At 35.9% G+C, this 24,628-nt stretch overlaps 2 protein-coding genes across 3 annotated transcripts in view; both read left to right on the plus strand.

Annotated features, from left to right (window-relative positions):
• Positions 1 to 21,599, plus strand: part of TDRD3 (tudor domain containing 3) — a 201,414-nt gene extending 179,815 nt beyond the window's left edge. For both annotated transcript variants that reach the window (XM_032611497.1, XM_032611498.1), the window contains exons 13-14: positions 15,592 to 15,717; positions 21,335 to 21,599. In XM_032611497.1, the coding sequence (XP_032467388.1) occupies positions 15,592 to 15,708 (117 nt within the window). In that variant the 3' untranslated portion in view covers positions 15,709 to 15,717; positions 21,335 to 21,599. The remainder of the gene's footprint in view (positions 1 to 15,591; positions 15,718 to 21,334) is intronic.
• On the plus strand, positions 5,145 to 8,027 carry LOC116743182 (trimethylguanosine synthase-like). Its single transcript, XM_032611496.1, is given in 7 exon segments — positions 5,145 to 6,404; positions 6,406 to 6,458; positions 6,461 to 6,636; positions 6,638 to 6,911; positions 6,914 to 7,602; positions 7,604 to 7,714; positions 7,716 to 8,027. Coding segments are annotated over 7 exon segments (2,481 nt in total). The 5' UTR covers positions 5,145 to 5,415; the 3' UTR covers positions 7,905 to 8,027.
• Positions 21,600 to 24,628: the final 3,029 nt, after the last annotated feature.

The following is a 24,628-nucleotide window of genomic DNA, read 5'->3' on the forward strand; positions in this document are numbered from 1 at the left end:
GATTTCTCATTAAGCCCTAATTAGTAATTCTCAGTGTTACCAATTCTTGTACAATATAGACACCATCACTGATAGCCTACTGTCCCTTCTTGTCCAGAGGACCTATTTGCCTTACTTTTTATTTTAATAAGCAGCTTACATTGTATGTGGGGGAGAAAGTGAAAGGAAGGGGAAGGAGTTTCGAGTTGCATAAATGAGTACACTTTAAATAATCTTATGGATGAATTTAGAATTTTTAAAAAGTTAACTGTTTTACCTTAATACTTTCTAGAAGGTACATATTAAGCATTGTGGATAATTTGTGTTTTACAGTAAGAACTGTAGCACCTAAATGATATCACATCCATTTTGTTTTATTAATTTTATGATGTATTTAAAATGTAAATTTTGATCTATTTGTATAAGCACTTGATTTTGATCTATTTCTTGGGTATTTGAAGCACCCAAGAAAATCTTTTGACTCTAATGCAGAGACTTTGTACCTTCCTGATTTTTTCTTACCATCATTGTTCCAGCCATGGCTGAATGGAGAAGGAACAATAGCTTCATTCTTGAACTACAAGAATATTTACATATTCAGTAGGAACAAACATTTATTTGCTTTTCCTTTGGGTATGATGATGAGCAAATTATTCTCCATAGTATATTATCAGTTCCCCCAGCCTCTATTGAACATCTCAGATGTTTCAGGTGTGGAATTACATGTGACTAAAAAGATGGTTCCTGAATTTCAATAAACCTAGAAATAGTATTATTACAGCAAAATATAATACATTTAGTAGCCTTAATTAAATCAGGTGATATATACTGTCTAATTTTTCTTTACCTAAGTTGATGGAAAAGAGTTTATCTCCCTTATTATTCTTGGAGAAAAGCTTTGTGATACCTTTTCTTTCTTCAACAGTCTAACCATCAAAAATGATTGAGAAAAGAAGCTAAGCTTGGAAAGAAAATGATTTCTTTTAAAAAAAAGCTAACTTCATATACCGAACATTTTGAAATCTCAACATGAGGGAAAAAAACCTCATAAATTTAAGCATACTAAGAGTAATTTATACTTAGGTAACAGCAAGATGATATGTTATATCTTTACCAACATATTGAAATAATTAGAATAAATGATTGAGAATGTGAAGATTGGAGTTCCTTCTATACAATGCCTGCTTATAACTGGAACATATACGCCAGGCACCATATATGTCTGTGTTAGCTGATTTAATAACTACAGGAACCCTATGAAATAATTATTAGTATTCCCACTTAATACACATGAAAAAGTACAAATCCAAGTTCAGAGCCATTAAGAAACTTGCCTAAAATCATTGAGCTAGTAAGTTGTAGAGCTGATGTTCAGTTTGCAGACTTGCTGACATCATAGCACATGATTTTACACTTTACCTGTAAATGGAGATAAATGATACCAACCTACTTTTTGTATAACGTATATAAAAATTTCATCATAGCAGTAAGTTTGTACTCAATATGTGATACACAGTTTTGGTAAAGTAACTATCAACTATTTAGTTCATTCAGTCTTAATTCTCTCTTAAAATTTAGAGAATTTTAAATTGAGAAGCAAAGATGTTTGTGCAAGAGGTATTTCTCAAGGGGCTAGAAAATATTTTACAAAGAGTAGAAAAAGAATCAACCTATTCCTTTAACCTACAGTTCTATTCCTAAGAGCTTAATCTTATACTGTGAATCTCCTTTTATCTTCTAAATTTCACTGGAATCTAGTTTCAGGGTTAAACTACATTTTAGCCACCCATGTATGTTTTAGGTGGTAATCCTCCAATTTCCACTAGGCAAAAAAAAAAAACTAACCAATTACCAAGATTATTTTAGAAAAACTGACTTAATATTATATAGCTATTCAGAACACACCAATGATAACACTATGCCAAAGTAGTATCTTTCAATAGTGCATATATTCAATTACAGTTAAATTTAAAACTTTAGGTTGGGAAAATAATTATCTTCAAATATATAACGAAATAGACCTGGGAGTGGGTTATAGACATCTCGTTTGATGACAAGTACAGTATGAGCAAGGAATGATCAAGCAGCTGCTAAAAACATTAAAGCGAGGTCAGATTGCACTAATGATTATATAGAGTTTGCTCATCATGGGAAATAGTAGTATTATGTTGCAAGCAGACCATACATGCAATATTATTCTGAATACTAGGTTACATAGAATAGTAAATATTAAAATGTATAAAGGAAAATAAGATCAAGATGATGGGAGATAGTGGAAATAATGGTATTTGACAAATGATTCCAGGAACTGAGTCTTTTGATTTTACAAAATAGAAGACTAAGAGAAAGGCATAATACTTGTTTTAAAATAATTTAAAATCTTCCATATGGCAAAGGACATAGGCTTAACTAGAAAGCCCGGGTAGTTTGCACTTTCTAGAGAAGGATACAAAGGAGTGGGGTTGGCTGCCTGAGAAAGCCTTAGCATCCTTCACCACTTATTTGAAGGAGACAGAACCATCACACCACCTGTGTGTGATGTGTGGGGATGAATTTTGTACCTTGTAGATCAGATCATTGACTCCTGGGGCACCTCACAGTTCTTAAACTACAGCTTTTATTAACTAGCCTGATAATTGATAAGGACTTTTAAACATATTTTCTTTATGTTTCACTAAAGAGAAATCATTTTACTTCATTATGCAGACATTGTTAATATGGGTTGCTGGGTATGTATGGGATTTAAATGTGAAAATGATTATTACATTGTAATCTTATAGATAAGTATAAATAATTTATAAATAACTATAAATAACCTTATATATAGCTGCTATAAGATTCAAAATTTTAATTCTTTTCCTGTCAATCTTATGTTCCTTAGGGGTGAAAACATTAGCAAGTGATTTTATTTTCTGTACTGTTAGATATTGCAAACCTTTTCTTAAAGTTATATAAAGCATGTCAAGTCGTCTCCTTTCCCTACTCCAACACTCAGTACTTTTTAATGGCAAAGATCTGGCCTGTATTTTATCAATTTGACATGGAGTTTTTTTTTCTAATTCTGTTTCTTTAGTCTGTATTACAGGTCACTGAAGCATACCATAAGTACTTGTCTCAAGTGGTCAGTTACATAAAATGTACTGGGCTGACTGTTTAGAATAAAAAGCAGTCTGGCATTATGATGTGCTAATTATTACTTTCAGAGAAAGAATTAGTTAATTCATTCTTAAAGTATATTGTATTAGTTACAAATTTAAGATGTAAAAATAGTGTAACTTATGAGGGAGTGAAATGATTAACCACTTGTGATTAGTGCTCATAAGTTTTAACCGTAAGATATTCTAAAACATATTTGCTCAATTAGCATATTTGGGAAAGCAGTTGCTTTTGCAAGGGTAATTTATAGGCAATCACCTGAAAACATATCAACAGGCATAGATAAGCATTTTTCATTATTAATCATCATTGCTATACCTCTGCTGTTTAAATAGTGTTTCTGTTTTTTATGGCATTTGATAAAATTTTAAGGGTATGGTCTTGGTATTAAGGCAAGATGTTCAAAGAGGTTAATCACGTTTATTTTTAGCTTTTTCTTAAAATATTCATATTTTAGGCAAATAATATCTTTAACTTTTGATTAATCATTTTTAGTAATGTGTCTTTGCTAATTTTCTCCTTTTCTTTGTTTTATTTGCCCTTTTTCTCTATAATTAAAAAAGAAGACCTCTTCCTAAAAGAAACAAAAACAGTGGTAACAATGGAATGATTTATAATGTGAAATTATTAGTTTTTGTGTATAGATGTTTTTAAAATTTCTGAAGAAATAAAAGGCAAGCAGGTGACAAGAGTCTTTCTCCTTGCATTGGCTCTTTCATTTTCTTCAATGGCTTTTCCACTTTCCTTATCTGACCAAAGCAATTTGAGGAATATTCTTACAGCAAACCTGATTTTTAGCAAAATCTGTGAGTCTTGATAGTTTAATTGAAGTGAGCATGTATATATTACTGTCAAAGAATTACTTAATTCAGAATAATATACAACATATATGACTTATTTGCTAAACTCTTTTTGGGTATTATCTCATGTAATGCTCCTTGTAAACCTATGAGTTGCTGTCTATGTGAGAAAACTGAGATGTAGAGAAGTTGAGTAACACATGTAGGAAGTGGTGGAGTCTAAACTCAGACTCAGATCTGACCTAACAGACTGAGGTCTTAAATACCAATGCCATGATAAGGTATCTCTCAAGGGAATCTGAGTAGATTGACATCTTTTGGAGCAGAAATATGCTTCCCACCCTGACTTCTGGACAAGCTTTGTAATCTATTTAACCTTAACTTTAAAAGAGGAAATGAGTTGGAGAGAGGTACACATTTTTACAAATCATATATTCATTCTTTGGACTTCACTATAGCATTTTAACAAAGATGCTGACCATTAAATGTTGTTTATACTAGCTTCAGGGCAGAAGCCATCTACTTATTTAAAATTAATCTTTAGCTAGCTATTAGAAAAAAATAAGCAAAACTGTCTGAGGCAAGAAATTTAAAATATACACTATGTGATGCCATGAAAAGAACTTTGGAGTGGACAGCCCAGGGGTCTTATTGAAGCATGGCCACTTACATAACTTTGGGTAAGTTACTCTGAGCCTTAGCTTGTTCATCTGTAGAAGGATGAGATTAAGTAATTCAAAGCATTGTTGCAAGGATTAAATGAGATAAAATGCCAGGCACATAGTAGAATAATCATTCCCCTTTTTTCTATTCCAAGTTTTAAATAAAGTTGGGTGTGTTTTTGAATGGAAGAGTATCAGTACTTTTATTATTTGAAGTTTGAAAAGGGTGACATTTTCTAGTCTCTTTTTTGTAGTATATTCTCCTAGTTGAAATATGGATGCAGCCTTTTGATGTTGAGTTGCATTTTCTTGAGTGTCTAAGCTGCCAAAAATAGTTTGTTTACTTTGTATTAAATAGTAGAAGATCTTAGCGATGTTAGAGGAAAGACAATGGTGGATAGTACTGTATTTGCTTTAACTGTCATTGAAACATCCAGTTTTCTTCCATGTTAAAGTTTAGTTGTCTTATTTAGGTAGTGCTTTAGTTGGCAGAGTACAGAATAAAACCCTTGAGGTAGGGATTCAGATGATTTCCTAATATCTGATAGAATCATCAATAATCCTTGCCTAATTCTTATGTAACTTTAGAGAATATTCTCTTTTCTAAAAAGAGAATATCAGAACACAGTGAAATGTCTCAGAGTTCTCCTGAAACATTATATTGCCGTTCCTCCCTGGCAGCCAGGCGCGCCTCCAGTCCTCCCCTCGGTCCCCAGCAGCGGAACAGCGGCTGGGAGGCCTTCCGGCGCCGTTTGCTGCGTGGCCGCCTCCTCTGCGGTGCTACGACGTACTGCGAGAAGTAGAGCTCCGGGGTGGAGATGTGTCTCTTCCTTGAAGACCTGCGGGAGGGTTCCTGCATCCTCTGCCTCTGCTCCAGGGCGTTTGTGGAAGATCGGAAATTGTGCAGTTTGGGATTAAAAGGCTACTACGTTAAAGACGATGGCAACAGTGCAGGAGAGCAAGCTACAGAAGAGGAAGAAGGTGGTCGTTCCCAGGGCACTGCAGAGTCACGTGACAGCAAAGACGTAAGCCCAGATGAAAGTGAACTTGATTCTGAGACTGAACTCATGAGAAGTATGGGACTGCCACTTCAGTTTGGTAGGGTTTCTGCACATAAGAATTTTGAGGTATCTATGAATACTAGAAACAAAGTTAAAAAAGAGAAAAATCATCAAAAGGAGTACTTAGATGAAATTAAGAGAGAATCTTGGAGACAAGAATGTGAGGAAGATGACATTTTGGCTTCAGATGATCCATCTTCATCTGAGAATGAGAACACCAGAAGGTATAAACTTCGAACCGAAAAAGACATTGAAGGTGAGAATCTTCCTGCTGAAAATACATTATCTCCACAGCTGGAAATTACGGAGCTCTGGGAGAAGTACTGGAAGGAATACCGGGGGGAACTGCTGTGGCAAAGCTGGCAAGAAAAGCATGCAGGTCAGACACCGTCCTCAGAACCCTGGAACATCCCTAATACAAAGGCGGAATGGGAGCAGCATTATAGCCAGCTGTATTGGTATTATTTGGAACAGTTGCAGTATTGGGAAGCCCAGGGTTGGACTTTTGATGCTTCACAAAGCTGTGATACGGATACTTGTGTGTCTAAAACAGTAGTTGACAACAAGAAAGACGAAAATCGCACGAAAGCAGATGAACTTTCTTCTCCATCTTCATCAATGGATAGCGAAAGCTCTAGTTCAAGTGATAAAGATCATAATGAAATTCTTGATGGACTTAGTAATATAAGTCTGAATTCAGAGAATGTAGAACAGAGCCGATTAGATCCCTCTGTGTGTTGTGATGGACAGCAGAAGAGAATGCCTTGCTTAGGGCCAAAGTGAACCATGTAATGGAGGAACAAGGAAAGCAGCTTGTCTGGGAACAGAAGCACAAGCCAACCAGCTCAGGGTTCGCAAGAGTCATCAGAAGCAAACACAATCAAAGACAGACCACACCTCATCGGCACTGATGGAGATGAGAATGGCAAAGATCCACCTGAACAGAAGCCAAGCAAATTCAAGAGGAGCCACGAACTGGATGGACATTGATGAAAACCCGGATTCAGACTTTGATGTTGACGGTTCCCTTCTAGGATTCAAGCATGGCTCAGGACAAAAATATGGTGGAATTTCAAATTTCAATCACCGGCAGGTCAGGTATCCACACAAGAATGTGAAGTACGAGTCAAAGTACTTGGACATGAGAAGACAAGTCAATATGAAAAACAAACACATCTTCTTCACTGAAGAGCCAGGAAAAACTCTTTTCAAGAAAAGCAAAACTTTGAGTAAGGTAGAAAAATTCCTAAAATGGGTAATGAACCAATGGATGAGGAAGCATCGCAGGAGTCAGTTTCTCATAACAATGTGCAAGATACTTGCACAAGCAGTGGTTCAGAGGAACAAGAAGTGTCTGTTGAAAAAGGGGATGACCCACCGGAGACGAGTGAGCCAGAACCTGGAAAGCGTCGTGCCATGTCTCCAGCTGGGGAAGTGGGAACAGAGAAAACTGAGAGGGACAGCACAGAAGTAGCAGTGACAGATGAGGGTGACTGCCCCACCCAGGCTGCACCAGACCGTCTTCAGGTAGAAACCGAAGCTGAAAATAAAAAGAAGAAGAAGAGCAAGAAAAGAAAGGGAATTGGTCTGCCTCCTGAGATCACTGCTGTGCCCGAGCTGGCAAAGTACTGGGCCCAGAGATACAGGCTCTTCTCTCCCTTTGACGATGGGATTAGATTAGACAGAGAGGGCTGGTTTTCAGTTATACCCGAGATCACGGAGCACATTGCTGGCAGGGTCAGCCCGTCCTTCCAGTGTGACACCGTAGTCGACGCATTTTGTGGAGTTGAAGGAAATACCATTCAGTTTGCCTTAGCAGGAAAGAGAGTGATCACCATTGATATTGATCCTGTTAAGATCGATCTTGCTCACAGTAATGCAGAAGTTTATGGGGTAGCGGACAAGATTGAGTTCATCTGTGGAGATTTCCTGCAGCTGGCTTCTCGTTTTAAAGGCTGATGTCGTGTTTCTCAGCCCTCCTTGGGGAGGACCACACTACACCACCGCTGAGATCTTCGACATCAGCACCATGATGTCTCCTGATGGCTTAGAAATTTTTCAGACTTTCCCAGAAGATGACTAATAATATCATTTATTTTCTTCCAAGAAATGCTAATATCAACCAGGTGGCGTCCTTGGCTGGGCCTGGAGGGCAAGTGGAAATAGAACAAAACTTTAATAATAGATTGAAGGCAATCACTGCTTATTTGGGGGAACTGATCTACAGATCAGCCTCTGAATCATAATTGAGGTGGTATAGAGATCAAAAGATCATAGCGGTCAGAACACTATTCACTTGGAATTTCTTCTCTGTATTCACTGATACTTTGTACCCATAGTCAAATGGGTATTTGTACCCTAATACACTTTTTCCCCACATTGATGCAGTACCATCCAGAATTTGCTTTTAAACATCCATTTATTTTATAAAGTTAGTGTTTTTTAAGTTTCTATTGAAAAAAACATGAAATATATTTTGTAATATAGAAATTTATATTCTTTTTCTATTAAAATGGCAGTGAAAGGAAGAAAAAAAAAACATTATATTCTCAGCCATGCATTTTGGACCAGTTGCTTAGTAATTAGATTTTGAATCCGATTTTGTTTCTTGTCTTGAATCAGTGTGGTTTTTTTAAATTAAATTTTATTTTTTTATACAGCAGGTTCTTATTAGTTATCCATTTTATACATATTACTGTATATATGTCAATCCCACTCTCCTAATTCATCACACCACCACCACTACCCCCGCCACTGCCCCCCTTGGTGTCCATACGTTTGTTCTCTACATCTGTGTCTCTGTTTCTGCCCTGCAAACCAGTTGATCTGTACCATTTTTCTAGGTTCCACATATATGCGTTAATGTACGATATTTGTTTTTTTCTTTGTGACTTACTTCACTCTATATGACAGTCACTAGATCCATCCACGTCTCTACAAATGACCCAATTTCATTCCTTTTTATGGCTGAGTAATATTCCATTGTGTATATGTACCACATCTTCTTTATCCATTCGTCTGTCGATGGGCATCTAGGTAGCTTCCATGACCTGGCTATTGTAAAATAGCACTGCAATGAACATTGGGGTGCATGTGTCTTTTTGAATTATGGTTTTCTCTGGGTATATGCCCAGTAGTGGGGTTGCTGGGTCATATGGTAATTCTATTTTTAGTTTTTTAAGGAACCTCCATACTGTTCTCCATAGTGGCTGTATCAATTTACATTCCCACCAACAGTGCAAGAGGGTTCCCTTTTCTCCACACCCTCTCCAGCATTTGTTGTTTGTAGATTTTCTGATGACGCCCATTCTAACTGGTGTGAGGTGATACCTCATTGTAGTTTTGATTTGCATTTCTCTAGTAATTAGTGATGTTGAGCAGCTTTTCATGTGCCTCTTGGCCATCTGTATGTCTTCTTTGGAGAAATGTCTATTTAGATCTTCTGCCGATTTTTTGATTGGGTTGTTTGTTTTTTTAATATTGAGCTGCGTGAGCTGTTTATATATTTTAGAGATTAATCCTTTGCCCATTGATTCATTTGCAAATATTTTCTCCCATTCTGAGGATTGTCTTTTTGTCTTGTTTGTAGTTTCCTTTGCTTTGCAAAAGCTTTTAAGTTTCATTAGGTCCCATTTGTTTATTTTTGTTTTTATTTCCATTACTCTAGGAGGTGGATCAAAAAGATCTTGCTGTGATTTATGTCAAAGACTGTTCTTCCTATGTTTTCCTCTAAGAGTTTTATAGTGTCTGGTCTTACATTTAGGTCTCTAATCCATTTTGAGTTTATTTTTGTGTATGGTGTTAGGGAGTGTTCTAATTTCATTCTTTTACTTGTAGCAGTGTGGGGTTTTTTTCTGCCACAAAATATTTGGTTAAAATAAATTATTACCAGATGTGGTATATTAAACAGATTATCTTAGAACTGCTCTGAGGGAAAGAGGGATTATAATGCTGCATTACACTTTATTCTAAAATGGTATCTTATTTCACTCAAAGTTTCAAAAACAGTTAAATTAGTTTATTAACATAAAATTTGCTTATTTTGCTTATGTTTAATGAAGGCTGAGATTTTTATTTTTCCCCATTTAGGTATAGAAGGTGAGTTTGTATTGTCAAATGAGAATTTTAATTCATAGAAGTCAAAAGCACGGTTTAGATTTTCCCTGTGATAAAACACAAAGACAACGGTCTCTGAACTGAGTCAGGGGCCTGTGTTCCCGTTCCTGTTCTTTCAGCAGCTCATTTTCTTATATTAATCAAGCCACTCAACCTAGCTGGTTCCTAGTGTACAGCAGAGGATGAACCAGGTTGGGTTTTAGTTTTTGTGCTTTAGGGGTTACAGAACTTGGAAGAACTAAAGAAGAGAAAGCCAAGGGGATACTGCTCACATACACATGTAAAAACACCCACTGTAACTTGAGCCCATCTATTTTATATTGGAATTCTGTATAAAATTTCATTTGAAAGAAGAGTGTCACATTTACCCCAAAAATAGATGATGATAATGATGATTTTTAAAATTTAAATTTGCTCAATTAGATTATCCCCAAATCCTCTTCCAATTCTGGCATTCACTGTGCCTGTATTTCTTGTCCTCATTACTTGGAAGCATAGTGTGAAGGGCAGACAGGACTATGATTCAGAAGACCTACTAACTCAAGTTATGGTACTAATTACCTGAGCAAATTATAGCTTCTTAGTTTTTTGGACTAACTGTTCTTTACAGAAACTATCTGTTTTGTAGTCTGTGGTTCCAGGCTACCACAGACAGACCCAGTTTATTTTGGGGTGGAGTTGTAAATATGGAATTGGAATATATTTTTAAACAAGAATAATTGGTAAACTAAGGTTCAGTGTTAATCATAATACTTGACTCCTGTAGGCACAGCTGTTATCCATAATCTTCAATTACTTTATTACTCTCCAATTTTCAGTTGCTCTAATATAATAGAATATTAGTATAATTGACCTAAAATAGATTACTTAAAATATTTTAAGTTCTACTATTGGAATCCATTACATGAATTTTTGTTTTTGTTTTTGAATGGGGCAGAGGTACTTTATTTCACTACTTGGACTAAAAAGTAAAATCAAAGGTCAGAGTTTTCCAGTGGAAACCAAGAGGAAATGTTATGAATATCCAAGGTATAATCAAAATTATATACAACCTAGAGCCAATTCAGAGAGCTCAGTAATCTTCAAAGTGGTTTTCTTACATTAATTAATGCTGATGGCATCCCAAGGGTGAAAGAAATTTAATTCTCATATTTTAGTTACGGATAACCACAGGAAGAATCTGAATGGATCAAGATGTGCCATTTTAATAAGGCAGGTCAACAAATATTTCATCAAATATCTACCACATCAGCAATATATGAGGCGCAAAGTATCCCACTGATGTGGCCTACTTTACAGCCTGTTTTTTTTTGTTTGTTTTAGACTTTATTTTATAGAGGAGTTTTAGATTCACAGCAAAACTGAGAGGGGTACGGGATTTCCCACATACTCTTCGCCCCCACACATGCAAAGCCTCTCTCGTTCATCAACATCCCCCACCATCTATCAGTTGTACATATGTTACAATTGATAGACCTACATTAACTCATCATTATTTTCCAGAGCCCATAGTTTACATTAGGGCTCACTCATGGTGTACATTGGGTTTGGACAAATGTATTGGGACATATATCTACCATAATAGTATCATACAGGATAGTTTCACAGCCCTAAAAATCTTACTGTGTTTTGCGTATTCATCCCTCCATCCCCCCAACCCTTGGCAACCAATGATCTTTTTACTGTCCCTATTTTGCCTTTGTTACATGATGTTTTGGGAAAGCAGGTTTGTCTTTAAAATTATTGTTTGCTTAGGTTTTATATTAAAATTAGTTGCTATTTCTATAAACTGACTACACAAGTTAACCAGACAGTCAAAGGTGGTCTGGAAATTCATAAGTAGTTCATATGTGAATCACTCAAGGAGATATGTACTCATTAAGATTTCAGTGTTCAAAATGTTCAGAGTTCAAGGATTATTGTTGAGGGTACGTTGTATACATTTTGTATGCTGGCTTGTGTTTTTGTGACTACTGTGCAAATTGTTAAAAGGAACTGACTAGAAAAATTTTTATTAAATTTCACACAAAGTAGCTATTAGAGGTGACAATATCAGTAAGTTTTTCCAAGTTTTTTGTGAAGAGAATTGCCATCCCTGTTCCCTACTCCCACCAGTAATCAATAATCGTTTTCTCCTTACAAAGTCATGACTGTGCAAAAATGCTGAAGAAATGGTAATGTAAGATAAGGCAATTCAGTAAGTTAAGTAAGTATGAACATGTTGCTGAAGCAGAGGAAAACATAGTATTGTCAGCGAATAGAGACCTCCCCACAGAAGTTCCATAAACGCAGCTTTTAGGCATTAGAGATAGAGGCAGAAGAAATATCCAAAAAGGAAAAGGGAAAGGGTGGCAAACCCAAACTTCCTGAATTTCAGAATTATTTTCCAGGCTGTTCTGGCACTTAGGAATAGGAAGTTTCCTCCTCGTCCGTTTGCCTAGAGAGCATCCTTGGCCTCTACCTACTGGATGTAGTAACAACTCCCCCCACCTACTCCTTCAACTTGTAATAACCAAAAATGTCTCCAGACATTGGCTACCTCTCCCACCCCCCCACTGTGGGGTAGGGAAATCACTCCCAGTTGAGAAACACCAGATCCACCACCTTCTTTAGAGTGGTGGTTTATATGCTTATCTGCACATCACCTTTATTTGTGGAACAGAGAACCTGACCTGTATTTAAATGTGTTTCATACCTCCTACTGAAGTATGTTCCAGGTTCAAAGTAACTGATTTACAATGAGCTTTTCCAACAGCTCATTTATAAATGAGGAAATAATGTATTTGTCTGTATTCTCACTCAAGATGTAGTTTGTGCTAACGAGAGACTAAAAATGATATGCAGGAAAGGTGTAGTTGTGACCCATCAAATGTGTTTTATAGGTGAAGTTGTGTATCTCCTTTTTGCATTGGTGCTGTGACTCTTTTTTTCCTTTCAACATACCACTTCATTCATGTTTGGTGTCACAATGATTATTGCATATGTATCTTTTCATTAAAAGGAGTAATAAACTACTAAATATTGGCATAAAAGAGGGTGCATTTTGAATATTATTTATTTAGTATTTTAAAACCAGGTAAATCTGATAGCATGGTGAGCAAAAATCTGAGTCCCAATAAAATGGTTCTAAATCTCAAAAGCTTTGGTGAAGATGGCATTGGTCAGTTCCATTTTTATGAACGTTATCACCAGTCTTTTAAAGAACCTTGTCTGAGTTAGAAACAAAATGGCCCTGGTCTGGACTCTTCCTCTAGTGAGCTCTGTGACTTGGGAAAATCACCTCTCTGGGTTTAGAGATTCCTCATCTGTCAAATCTAAGGGGACAGACCAGATAGCCTTCCAGGGCTGTGCCAGCTCAAAATACTGTCAGATTTTTTTTAAATGTTCATGAACTGTGAAATTAATTTTTTTTTTTTAGTTCTAAAACCGTTACAGAGTAGTGAAACTAAGGGAAGAAGATAAAGGTATAAATTTCATTCAAAGATGACTCCAAATAAACTGATCTATTAAATTGAGCTGTGTGTTATATGGAAAGAGGTGCTCATTCAGTGCTAAAAATTACTAGCTCTAAACTGTATGAAGTGATTTTTGTGGGTAACCAGGTTTGCCCCCGACTACTCTGTGGGAAGAATATTTCAAAGTTAAAAGAGGAAGATTGTGCCTTTGACAACTGAAAACCAAGCTGTCAGAATTATTTTTATTTTTTGCTTCCATTTTGTATAAAATAATTGTGAAGACATCAAATAATGTGAAAGAAATCTCATGGTTGGTCATCTCTATAGAACCATTTAATCGGTTATGGCTAGTATAGTCTGAGATTCTTTTAAACAGTAGAGATAGTTTTTCAAATAGCAATGTCATATTTATTATATAAATCCAGGTCACTCACTCAGTAAATGTAGTGTCCTACCTTTAATACTATATTTTATTGATAAAGTATATAGGTTTTTAGATGTCCTCTAACCAGTTTTGCAGCTGGGTGTGGAGAATAATAATATTCCATTCTAATTCCTAGAATAATTACTTCACCTTCTACAGCAGCAAACATATTTTTATCCTTCTCACTTAATATGCACAGTTGCAAATGTCATATGTCATAAAAATAAATAGTTTCTTTTCAAATTTAGCTATAAGATTTGACAATAATCATTCAGAGCAGTGACCATATTAATAAAAAAATATTTCTCTTCTTTCCTGAGCACTTTAATTTTTCTTCCTGCATCTTGATTGCTTTACTAAATTATAGACACAATATCTGATACTTCTAACCATTTTGAGATTGATTATTAATGAAAGGGGCATAGAGAAAGGAGAACTAATCTGGAAGTTTGTCTCTAAAATGTTGTTATTGAGTTATGACAGATATTTTGTCAGATTTCTCTATTCTCTTATTTAGGTGATGATGGCCCCTTAAGGGTGATCATTAATTTGGGGCAATTAGTTTATTTCTTTTACATGCAGACGGAGACTTAAGGATTTAAATATCAGTGTCTGAATCAAAACTCAGATTTATCTTCGAAGTATTAGGGCAAAGTCACAAAGCTTTCCTGGACTTCAGTGTCCTTTATATAAAATGGAGATAACGGTTCTTAAGAATACTGTGGAGAATGCCTATTAATGAGTGATATGTTCGTGCCAAATATTAAATATCATTTCTAAATAATAGGATTTGATCAAATTATCATAGCATCTTTCTACTTGCATCAAGTATAATTGCAATAGTTGATCTGTAAAAATTAAAGAATAGAACTCAGTCCTTCATATAACTCCATTTGCTTTTAGGGTCAAAGGAAAGCAATCTTTTGGGACAGAAGATTCAACGATTAAGGAGGAAGAGGAAGAAATAGGATAAATTTCCTAAATCATGCAAATTATTGTACTCTGATAATTCAGCTGGAATTTAAACTCTGCTTTTGAAATAGATACTTTTTCTTTCATAAACAAAAATGAGAGCCAATTTTTTTCTCTCTATGAAGGGAGCATACTTCACAGCTGCATTAATTTAAAACACTAAAATAACAGGGTGGCAGCACTCAGTAAGAAACCAGTGTGGCTTTTGGCTACATTTCTGTTGCTTCTAAGTCCTTTTCAAATATTGTAATTAACTATACTGTTTCTGCTGTTTATTCTGCTTATACTAATTTATCCATGCCATTCCTTGAGTTGCTGGTTCTACCCCCTTAGTAAGAAAGAATATGAGAAGAAAACAGTTTGCGTCTTACTGTGGCGATTGCTGTGTCTTGCATGAAGCTTTCTTTATATGTAAATTGTATTTCTCTCCTCATTCCAATCCATTATTTTTTTCCTGTCTCTAGATGTAAGGTTCTTAACGATGTTGGAGATTTCATCAGATGAGGACAAACAGCTGGTGAACATTCTCTGGCTCCTCAGTCCCTTTTCCATATCTTACTAAAACCCCTTTCCATGATAAATACCTGGAAATATTTAGAAGCCCAAATATTCAATTAAACTTGTATTACATTGCTCGCTTTTCTGTGTTTTCACCACATTGTGTCAAGTCATTTGAGGAGATAACCATAATATTATGTGGAAATAATTTCCTTTTCTAGAATTAAATTTGATTCTAATGTTACTACTATAAATTTCATCCTTCTATTAACAAGGACCAAAAGAGTTTTAACAATGTCCTTGCCTTTTTTTTTCTTTCCCCTGCCGCCTACTATTATAAAAGTTGATAGATGTGAATCCCAGGGCAGCTTCTAAGAGGGTATATCAAAATGGGGACCATAAAATGTATTTAATGTAGGAAACTTGGAACTGTTTTGAACATGTTAAATCACTACTCTTTGCAAATAGGAAGAAGAAGCCACCTATGACCAAACTCTTGAATTCCGTAGAGGAGGTGATGGCCAGCCAAGACGATCCACTCGGCCAACCCAGCAGTTCTACCAACCTCCCCGGGCTCGGACCTAATGTGAGAAGGTAAAGTTGACATTGTGAGGAGCTTTCCATGTAAAGAAAGATACTATCATGTTAAATATATAAGTCCAGTTATATATAATATATTATTATATGTAATAATATATAAATATTATATATATATAATATTTCATAATAACATATAGACCTACCTCATTTTATTGTGCTTCATTGTATTGCACTTCACAGATACTGCATTTTTTACAAATTGGAAGTTTCTGGCAACCCAGCATCAAGCAATTCTATCAGTGCCATTTTTCTAACAGCATTTGCTCACTTTTCTGTCTCTGTGTCACATTTTGGTAATCCTCACAATATTTCAAACTTACTATTATTATATTTGTTATGGTGATCTGTAGTCAGTGATCTTTCATGTTACTATTGCAAAATGATTATGACTCACTGAAGGCTCAGATGATGGTTAGCACTTTTTAGCAGTAAAGTATTTTTAATTAAGACATGTACATCGCTTTTTAGACATAATGCCATTGCACACTCAATAGACAACAGTATAGTGTAAATATAACTTTTATATGCACTGGGAAACCAAAAACTTAGGGTGATTATTTTATTGCGATATTCACTTTATTGTGGTGGTCTGGAACTGAGCCCTCAGTATCTCTGGGGTTTGCCTGTAATAGAAGAAAACTAATGTTTTAAAACTACTTTCAATTATAAAGTATTTAAGATAATACCATAGTACAAACTACTTTTTCTCCAAACCTTTCCCTGCAAATGCTATCCCTAATCCCCTTTTTTCTCTATACCTACTCTTTTCTATTGGAGGTGATGACAATCAGTGAAATGACTATAGGTTTGAAAGCAGGAAGAAGATGAAAGAAAACAAAGGACTAAATAATTATCAACCTGGGTAATTGAGTTTATTTTTTGTTTAATTGCTTTCAGTCCTTTTTAAGAAAGAGGAAATGTTTCATATATATCTTCAGGAATTGGATGAAGACAACATGACTGCTTATTGAGATGTAATTTTGGGGCCTTATGCTGTCAGTACAGAAACTTTCATCTTAGAGTTTCAGAAAGAGAGGTGGTATCTGAAAATCATCTTCAGTAGGAAGGAAGAGAAATATAACAAAGTCAGCAAATTATAGGACCAATCTAAGACATTCTCATTTTGATGAACAAAGACCTTACTTCTTAATATGTTTTTAGAAAGAAATACTTTCACCATCTTTGGTAACATTTCTATTTTTTCCTTATGCCAGGGTTTTTGAATATTTTTTTTTTAATAATTAGAGTTTTCCTGTTACAGCTTTTGTTATACATCACGTAAGACTATTTTAGACTTTATATCTTTTTTCTTAGTCTCTTCTTAGTAGCAAGACTATTGAGAATTTTTAAGAAATTGTTCCCAATTCCTTATTTCCTTATTTCAGCTGTTCATTCTGATAATGCTGTTATCCACATTGTATTTGTCCCCTACTGTGTGACTCTCAAACCAGCCAAGACTGTTTAGCACTTGAAATGCAGCTAGCCTGAATTGAGATGTGCTATAAATAAAAAATGCATACCAGATTTCAGACTTAGTTTGAAAAAAAACTCAATAATTTTTATTATTTATATATCAAAATGATAATATTTTAATAGATTGGGTTAAATAAAAAGTTATTATAATAATTTCACCTGTTTATTTTTACTTTTTAATGTGGCTACTAGAAAAGTAAGAATTACGTATGTCTCACATTATATTTCTGGACAGCACTGTTCCAGAGCCTTATATCTCCTGCAGCTTCCCCAAAGCTCTTTCATTGGTTAAAAATTAGTTCTGTCATCCTAAATGAAGAAATGTTTTCCTGTATTTTCTAGCCCTTTGCTCCTTATGTAATAGTGTGCCTGGAACAGAAGCCTGATGCTATTTGACTTCTGATTTACCCGAGTAAGCCAGTATAGCACCTTTTTCCTCTTATCGTTGGTTTTTCTTTGCACTTAATACAAGGCTGTCAAGTAAACAAACGTGACCTTTTGCCCACAGTATCACAGAAGAGCTACTTCTTGACTTTGGGCATTTTTCTGTAGCATGCAAGAATTGACCAAAGCAGAATCAAAGTATACGTAAGGACTTCAGCAACTTTACATTGTGCACGGTTGAACATCCACTTTTAAAATAAGCTCAGTGTGCTTATAATTAAATCTTATTTAAGGTAAATGAAAACAGAATTCCCTGTTAGCTTTCCAGGGTCTTCTAAATTGTTTAAAACAGGTTTTAAAATGAGGCCAAAGGTTCTCAACCCTCTGATTGCTCTAGGACAGTGGATGCAGGACTCTAGGGCTCTTCAAGGGTGCCTTAGGGCTGTTGAAGGGAGGGCTAGAAGTAGAGAGAAGATGGTGGGAGTGAGTAAGAGTGTAGCCAATGGGTAGAACTCTCAGTCCTCTGGCCTCTTCTTTAGTGTCTTTCATATGTTTTATACATTAGGGTTCCATCAAAAATTTCCTTTGAAAAAGAGTACACTGCTTAAAAGTAAATTATAAACCATAGCCCTGGGGTAATTGTAGCTTATTCGTATCAAACTGTACAGTGCAAATTGTTCCTAATCAACTAAAACGTTACAATCTAAGTGGTTCTCTATGTTCCCTGAGCTAAAACTTCCATCTTTCCCAGATGCTTGCTTTGGATTATACTGTTGACATGGAAATCCTCACAGTAAGAAAATTAATTTTGGTGGGGGACAGTCCCATGATGGTATCACTAGAAAAACCTCACTGCAAAATTTACTCTAAAAATTAATTAGTAAGACACATGTGATCTTGGTTGAAAAAATTTATTCATTTTTGTACTTAGTTCAAACATATGTTATGAAAAATTATGAAGTAGAATTAAATATACTATCTTTGAATGGGAGGTTCAGCAATAAGAATTATACTTTTTGCTTTTGTCACACAACTGAATATATTATTTTCTTTTTTTTTAAGTTGATATATTTATTACTTTTTTTTTCTTAAGATATAATTTTAAATGAAAGGTTTTTAGCATAGGCCTTTTATTTTTTTATTATTTTTAATACATATTTATTGGAGTATAATTGCTTCACGATACTGTGTTAGTTTCTGTTGTACAGCAAAGTGAATCAGCCACATGCATACATGTATCCCCATATCCCCTCCCTCTTGCATCTCCCTCCCACCCTTCCTATCCCACCCACCCCTCTAGGTGGTCACAAAGCACGGAGCTGATCTCCCTGTGCTTCCCACTAGCTGTCTATTTTACATTTGGTAGTGTATTTTGTTTTTATTTCCTCATTCCTGGTTTCCATTTAACTTAAACATTTAAAAAGAAGATATACACTGTATCCAGCCATTTGACTTCCAGCAAATATAAGCATGAATTCTAATATATGCTGAAATTTTTGTAAGATCTTGTTATTTAAAATTATTCAAGATAGTAAGAAACACTTAAGACACTTTCTTTTATCACTTACAAAGAACATAATTTCGTAGTCATAATCTTTATGTTTTGGGTACTTTGCTAGGTGATGAATGACCCATAGTAGCTGTGAAGTAAGTGTTTTTTAAATCAATGTATTAAATCAAAGATTTAAAGTTGTTGATGTGTAATTTACATTCTTTGATTATCCTAAGAAGGTTTTTTACAAGCCTTCTATACCATCGCCACCACCGCCCACCCCTACATACTCATATACTTCCCCAAAAGTGGAAAGGGAATTAGATTCTGCTTGAGCCTGGTACTAAGGACAACATCAGTGCTTAGCAAAAGCAAGAGATAGCTGGGAGTTAGGGCTCAGTGGAGGAGGAGGTCTCTGGGGGCAATGTGGGAAATAGGCCTAGGTCTGAGAGAGTGCTGGCAAGTCAGATTCACCCCCTGAGGGGAGAGAGGGCCCAAAACCTCTAGTTCATGGGCTCGTCATTGTTACAGACAACTTAGAGATAAGAGCATATATGGATAGAGAAAGTATACATAGTTATTTAATCAATGAAAATGACCAGAACTATGTGCATTTGGAGAGGTCTCTGACATTATTGGAGTCGTAGGAATTAGATACCAGTTATTGGTGGTGGCAGAAGAGTACGGCTTTAGACACGTTAAGAGTTTGACTTTGATGTGTTCGGTGCTATCATGAACTTCTGAATAAGAATTATATGATTAAAATTAAGCTTAAAAAATATTGCTGTTATGACATATATATACTACTAGGTATAAAATAGAGAACTAATGAGAACCTACTGTATAGCACAGGGAACTCTACTCAATGCTCTGTGGTGACCTAAATGGGAAGGAAGTCCAGAAAAGAGGAGATATATGTATACATATGGTTGATGCACTTTGCTGTACACTTGAAACTAACACAATATTGTAAATTAACAATACCTCAATTAAAAAAAAAGAAATATTGCTGTTGGATGTAGGATGGATTACAACACCAGGAGGGAAAGAATCTAAGAAGCTATTGCACTGGTCCAGTCAAAGAGTTACAGCCTCGTGTCCTGCTGTAAAAGGAGAGAAATGGCAGACCTGTGTAGAAAGACCTTGTCACACACATCAGCAGGAAGCTCCCTAGTGCCATGGAGGTTAAGGCTAAGTATGCAAAGTGGTTTAATAAATGGTGACTCACTTCTAATTTTATCTCTAGTTTCTTATTTGTTTCATGAAAGAGTAGTCTTCACAGTTTTGCATATTAACCAGAAACCTTGAAACCAATAGCTAAGCATAGACTACTATATAAATACCATGACTTTGTTTATTTTCTAAGGTCCAGGTTTTAGCACCATTTGTAGCTGGTAAAAGATGGATTTTTAAATGGCTTTTTTTTTTTTGGCAATCTAGATCAGCATCTTTTTGCAAAATTTTTCAAATCAAGGTCAGGGAAGTGATTGCCATAAAGATAGCTATTATTACAGGACCCCGTGATGCCAGCTGGATAGGCATCGTGTGAGGATAATAGTACCCAAAGCTCTTTATTTTCTAATCAGGAGACTATTTACCTCAGAAGACTTTTGCGCTGTTTGAATGCAGCCGTGGGAATGCTACCCATCCCTGCCCAACCATTCTTTCATCCATGAGACTGAAATAGGACTGAAGCAAACAAGGCTTCTCTCACCACCTCTCTCAGCCTTTTCTGTTGTCACCACCCAGAGTGCTTCTACTAGAGTGGTATCTGATAAAGGTGGGGGGCAGGCAGGGGGAGGCGACAGACTCAAGTAAATTACTTGTGAGACTAAACCAGCTCAAAGGTGTTCAAAGGGGAAATGGAGGTGGGTAGAATAGGGGTAGAAGTGCATTGGCAGACTGCATCTTTTTTAGGTCATCCTCTGTTAAACTCTACTCAGTTAATCCGAATTCCTGAAGTGCACATGCTAGCAATAGAGGGACTAACAGTGACAGATATGTACTTCAAGAATTTCTAGATGAAAAAATTATTTAAAATATTTTGCTTTTTGTTTACATACTGATTTATAGAAATTATAAATCAGTTTATTTATAAATCAGTATGTTTATGAATTAACAGGGTCCAATTTGCTCTACTTGTGATCTATTGATACTTATACAAACACTTCACATTTACAGGTAAGTTTCAGCAGTGTATCTTGCGTATGGAAAAGTCAATTTGAGGGTCCAGTTTCACTTTCTTCCTCTCTTTTTAAATAGAGTCTTTGTGAAGAAAGGAGCTGTTTGACTGAAACATCCTGGTCAAAACCTGTTGATAGACCTCCTACTTGCCCTTCAGAATAAGATGGAGCCATGGTGGATATTATTATTTGGAGAACTAAAAGACAGATTTTAGGGGCAAAAATTCAACCCACATAAAGAATGGGGGAAAAAATACAATAAATTAAGCAAATACCTTTTACAAGTGAAAGAATTTTTTCTTCTGCCATCAATAAAACCAGTGCACTATTAAATACATTGTTTTGCTGTATGTTTTATTTGCTGAATGTTATTTTTCTCGTTCATCTGGTACTAACCCCATACTAATTGCCTTCTGTAGAATGGCAATTACAGCATACTGATGCCTCCCTGTAATTACAGAATAAACTGACTTACACAGCTTGCCACATTTCTTACAAAACAACCTGAAGCCAAATAGCAGTTCTTAGTATGGTAACACTACTAAATATGACAGCAAAAAATATTCAAAACTTGTATATGTTGTTTTAGCACTCTATTAATGTAATTTGATTGAAAAACAGGCATTCCCTTCCTTATAAAATGTGCAGTGGATCTTTTAAGATGCATCTGGTTGCAGATAACAGAAAACACAGCTCAAACTGGCTTAAACACTAAAGTACTGACTGACTTCACTACCAGAAGAACAGTAGATTTCAGCTGGTTTAATTTAGTGACTCAGAGTTGTCATGAAAGATCCTGATTCTTTGCATCTCATTTCTGCTTTCTCTGGCATAAGCATTCTACAGCAGGCTGCCCCATGTGAGCCCAGGATGGCTACAGCTTCCTGAGCTATTAAATCCAGGGATGCAGTTGGGGTCCCTTCCAGAAGTGCACTTAGAAGAGAAATGAAGCTTTCACACTCAGGCCACATTTACCTGTATCGTGTGACTTTTCAACCTATGAACCAGAAACTTCAACAAGGGTCTGTGGGTTAGTTTAGGCCTAATCCAAGTGTCCCAGCCTTACAAGTGGGGGCCATCTGCTTTCCTAGAAGCATATTCGATTTGAGGCAGAGGATATATATCTGAAAGTCAGGATACTTGCCGAAAGGAGAGGGAGAGGTGTTGGAGAAGCAACCAGAATGTACATTACAGAGAACCAGTACGTCTAAACTACAAACTCTTAATAGGACAAAAATAATAGTCTTAGTCCTATGAAGTAAGAAGTGAGTAGTTAAAAAGAAATAAGGAGAGGACTTCCCTGGTGGCGCAGTGGTTGAGAGTCCACCTGCCGATGCAGGGAACACGGGTTCGTGCCCTGGTCCGGGAAGATCCCACATGCCGCGGGGCAGCTGGGCCCGTGAGCCATGGCCGCTGAGCCTGTGCGTCCGGAGCCTGTGCTCCGCAACGGGAGAGGCCACAACAGTGAGAGGCCACAACAGTGAGAGGCCTGCGTACTGCAAAAAAAAAAAAAAGAATGGAATCTTGCCATTTGCAACGACATGAATGGACCTAGAGGGTATTATGCTAAGTGAAATAAGTGAGACAGAGAAAGACAAAGACCATATGATTTCACTTATATGTGGAATCTAAAAAACACAACAAATGAATAAACATAACAAAAGAGAAACAGACTCATAGATACAGAGAACAAACAGGTGGTTGCCAGAGGGAATGGGAGTGGAGGGAGGAAAGAAATAGGTGAGAGAGATTAAGAGGTACAGACTTTCAGTTACAAAATAAATGAGTCATGGGTGTGAAATGTACAGTGTGGGGAATATAGCCAATAATTATGTAATGTCTTTGTATGGTGACAAATGGTAACTAGACTTATTATGGTGATCATTTTGAAATGCACAGAAACATCAAATTACTATGTTGTGTACTGTGAACTAACATGGTATTGTAGGTCAATTATACTTCAAAAACAAATTCATAAGAAAAGAGATCAGATTTGCCATTACCAGAGAGGGAGGAAGGGGGTTGGAGGGAATTGGATGAGGTGATCAAAAAATATAAACTCCTAGTTATAAGATAAATATGTACTAGGGATGTAATGTACAATATGATAAATATAATTAACCCTGCTGTAGTTATATATGAAAGTTGTTAAAAAAGTAAATCCTAAGAGTTCTTGTCAGAAAGAAAAAATATTTCTATTTCTTTAATTTTATATCTGTATGAGATGATTGATGTTCACCAAACTTACTGTGGTAATCATTTCATGATGCATGTAAGTCAAATCATTCTGCTATACACCTGAAACTTACAGAATGTTTTTCAATTATATCTCAATAAAACTGGACTAAAAAAAGAACATAGGGTTATCAACAACTGCTTCAGTAAGAGAGGCCTCTGAAAGGGTCTCTTGCATTCTCAAAGCAAAGCTTACTAATTAGTTTTAAGTGTTTCCTAATCTGAGAAATGACAAGAATGAGAAAGAGACATATTTGGGGAACTTTTTTTTTCCTTCTCATTCAATTTCTCTCCTTTGAGAGCACAGGTATGAAACATACTAGTAGGACAGTGACTGCTTTGAAGGATTTGGGATCCTTCTGGGCTAGAGAAATACCAGGAAAAACTGGGTTGCTACTTAGAGAATATGGGGCTTAAAGAGGTGCTATTTGTTTGTTTTGTTGTTTATTTGCTTATATTAGAGATTCTGCCCACAAGAGCATGGGGTGAAACAGCGGTCAAAGGGAAAATGGAAAGTTAAAAATAAGGATACAAATAAAGGAAAGAACTCTTAGGGAAATACTTGAAAATGAAGACAGGCACTTTCAGCCCCCATTTTCCAAGAGGGCAGGTTGTCTGCATAATGGAGAACTCCCACCCCCATCCAGAACGTAGAAATCCTGGTATTAAAACTTCTTATGTTATGAGATTTTTTCTGAGTCATCTGAGGGTGTTCTCTGGGCAGTAGCGTGGATTCTTCTGGCACATGGTGAGGTCTTTTTTCCTTGCTAATTTTTCCATCTGTCTTCTTTCCAGATAATAGAAAGTCAATTTTATGACCATGGTTAGACTGACCATGTAGGTTAAAAATATCAAGACATTGCTTGCTGGTATTGTCAGGTCCACATTATATAATCCAGAGTCATAGACATTATAATTTGAGAGAATTATGATGGCATCATATTTAGTTTCATATTGGGATGATCTTAACTGAAGTCATATAATGACTCAGTTCAGAGATTGCTGGGCTCAACCTCAATGAAACTTTTATAAAAGGCTTTGAGAGACTAGCTGCCCACCTTGCAGGGTCTAGATAGTTTTTTAAAAAATAAATTTAGAACAGCAATAGTAAGGAAATGTAGCCTCATGAAAGGGCAGA

This window comes from Phocoena sinus, chromosome 18, assembly GCF_008692025.1.
Source record: "Phocoena sinus isolate mPhoSin1 chromosome 18, mPhoSin1.pri, whole genome shotgun sequence".
Classification (NCBI taxonomy): domain Eukaryota; kingdom Metazoa; phylum Chordata; class Mammalia; order Artiodactyla; family Phocoenidae; genus Phocoena; species Phocoena sinus.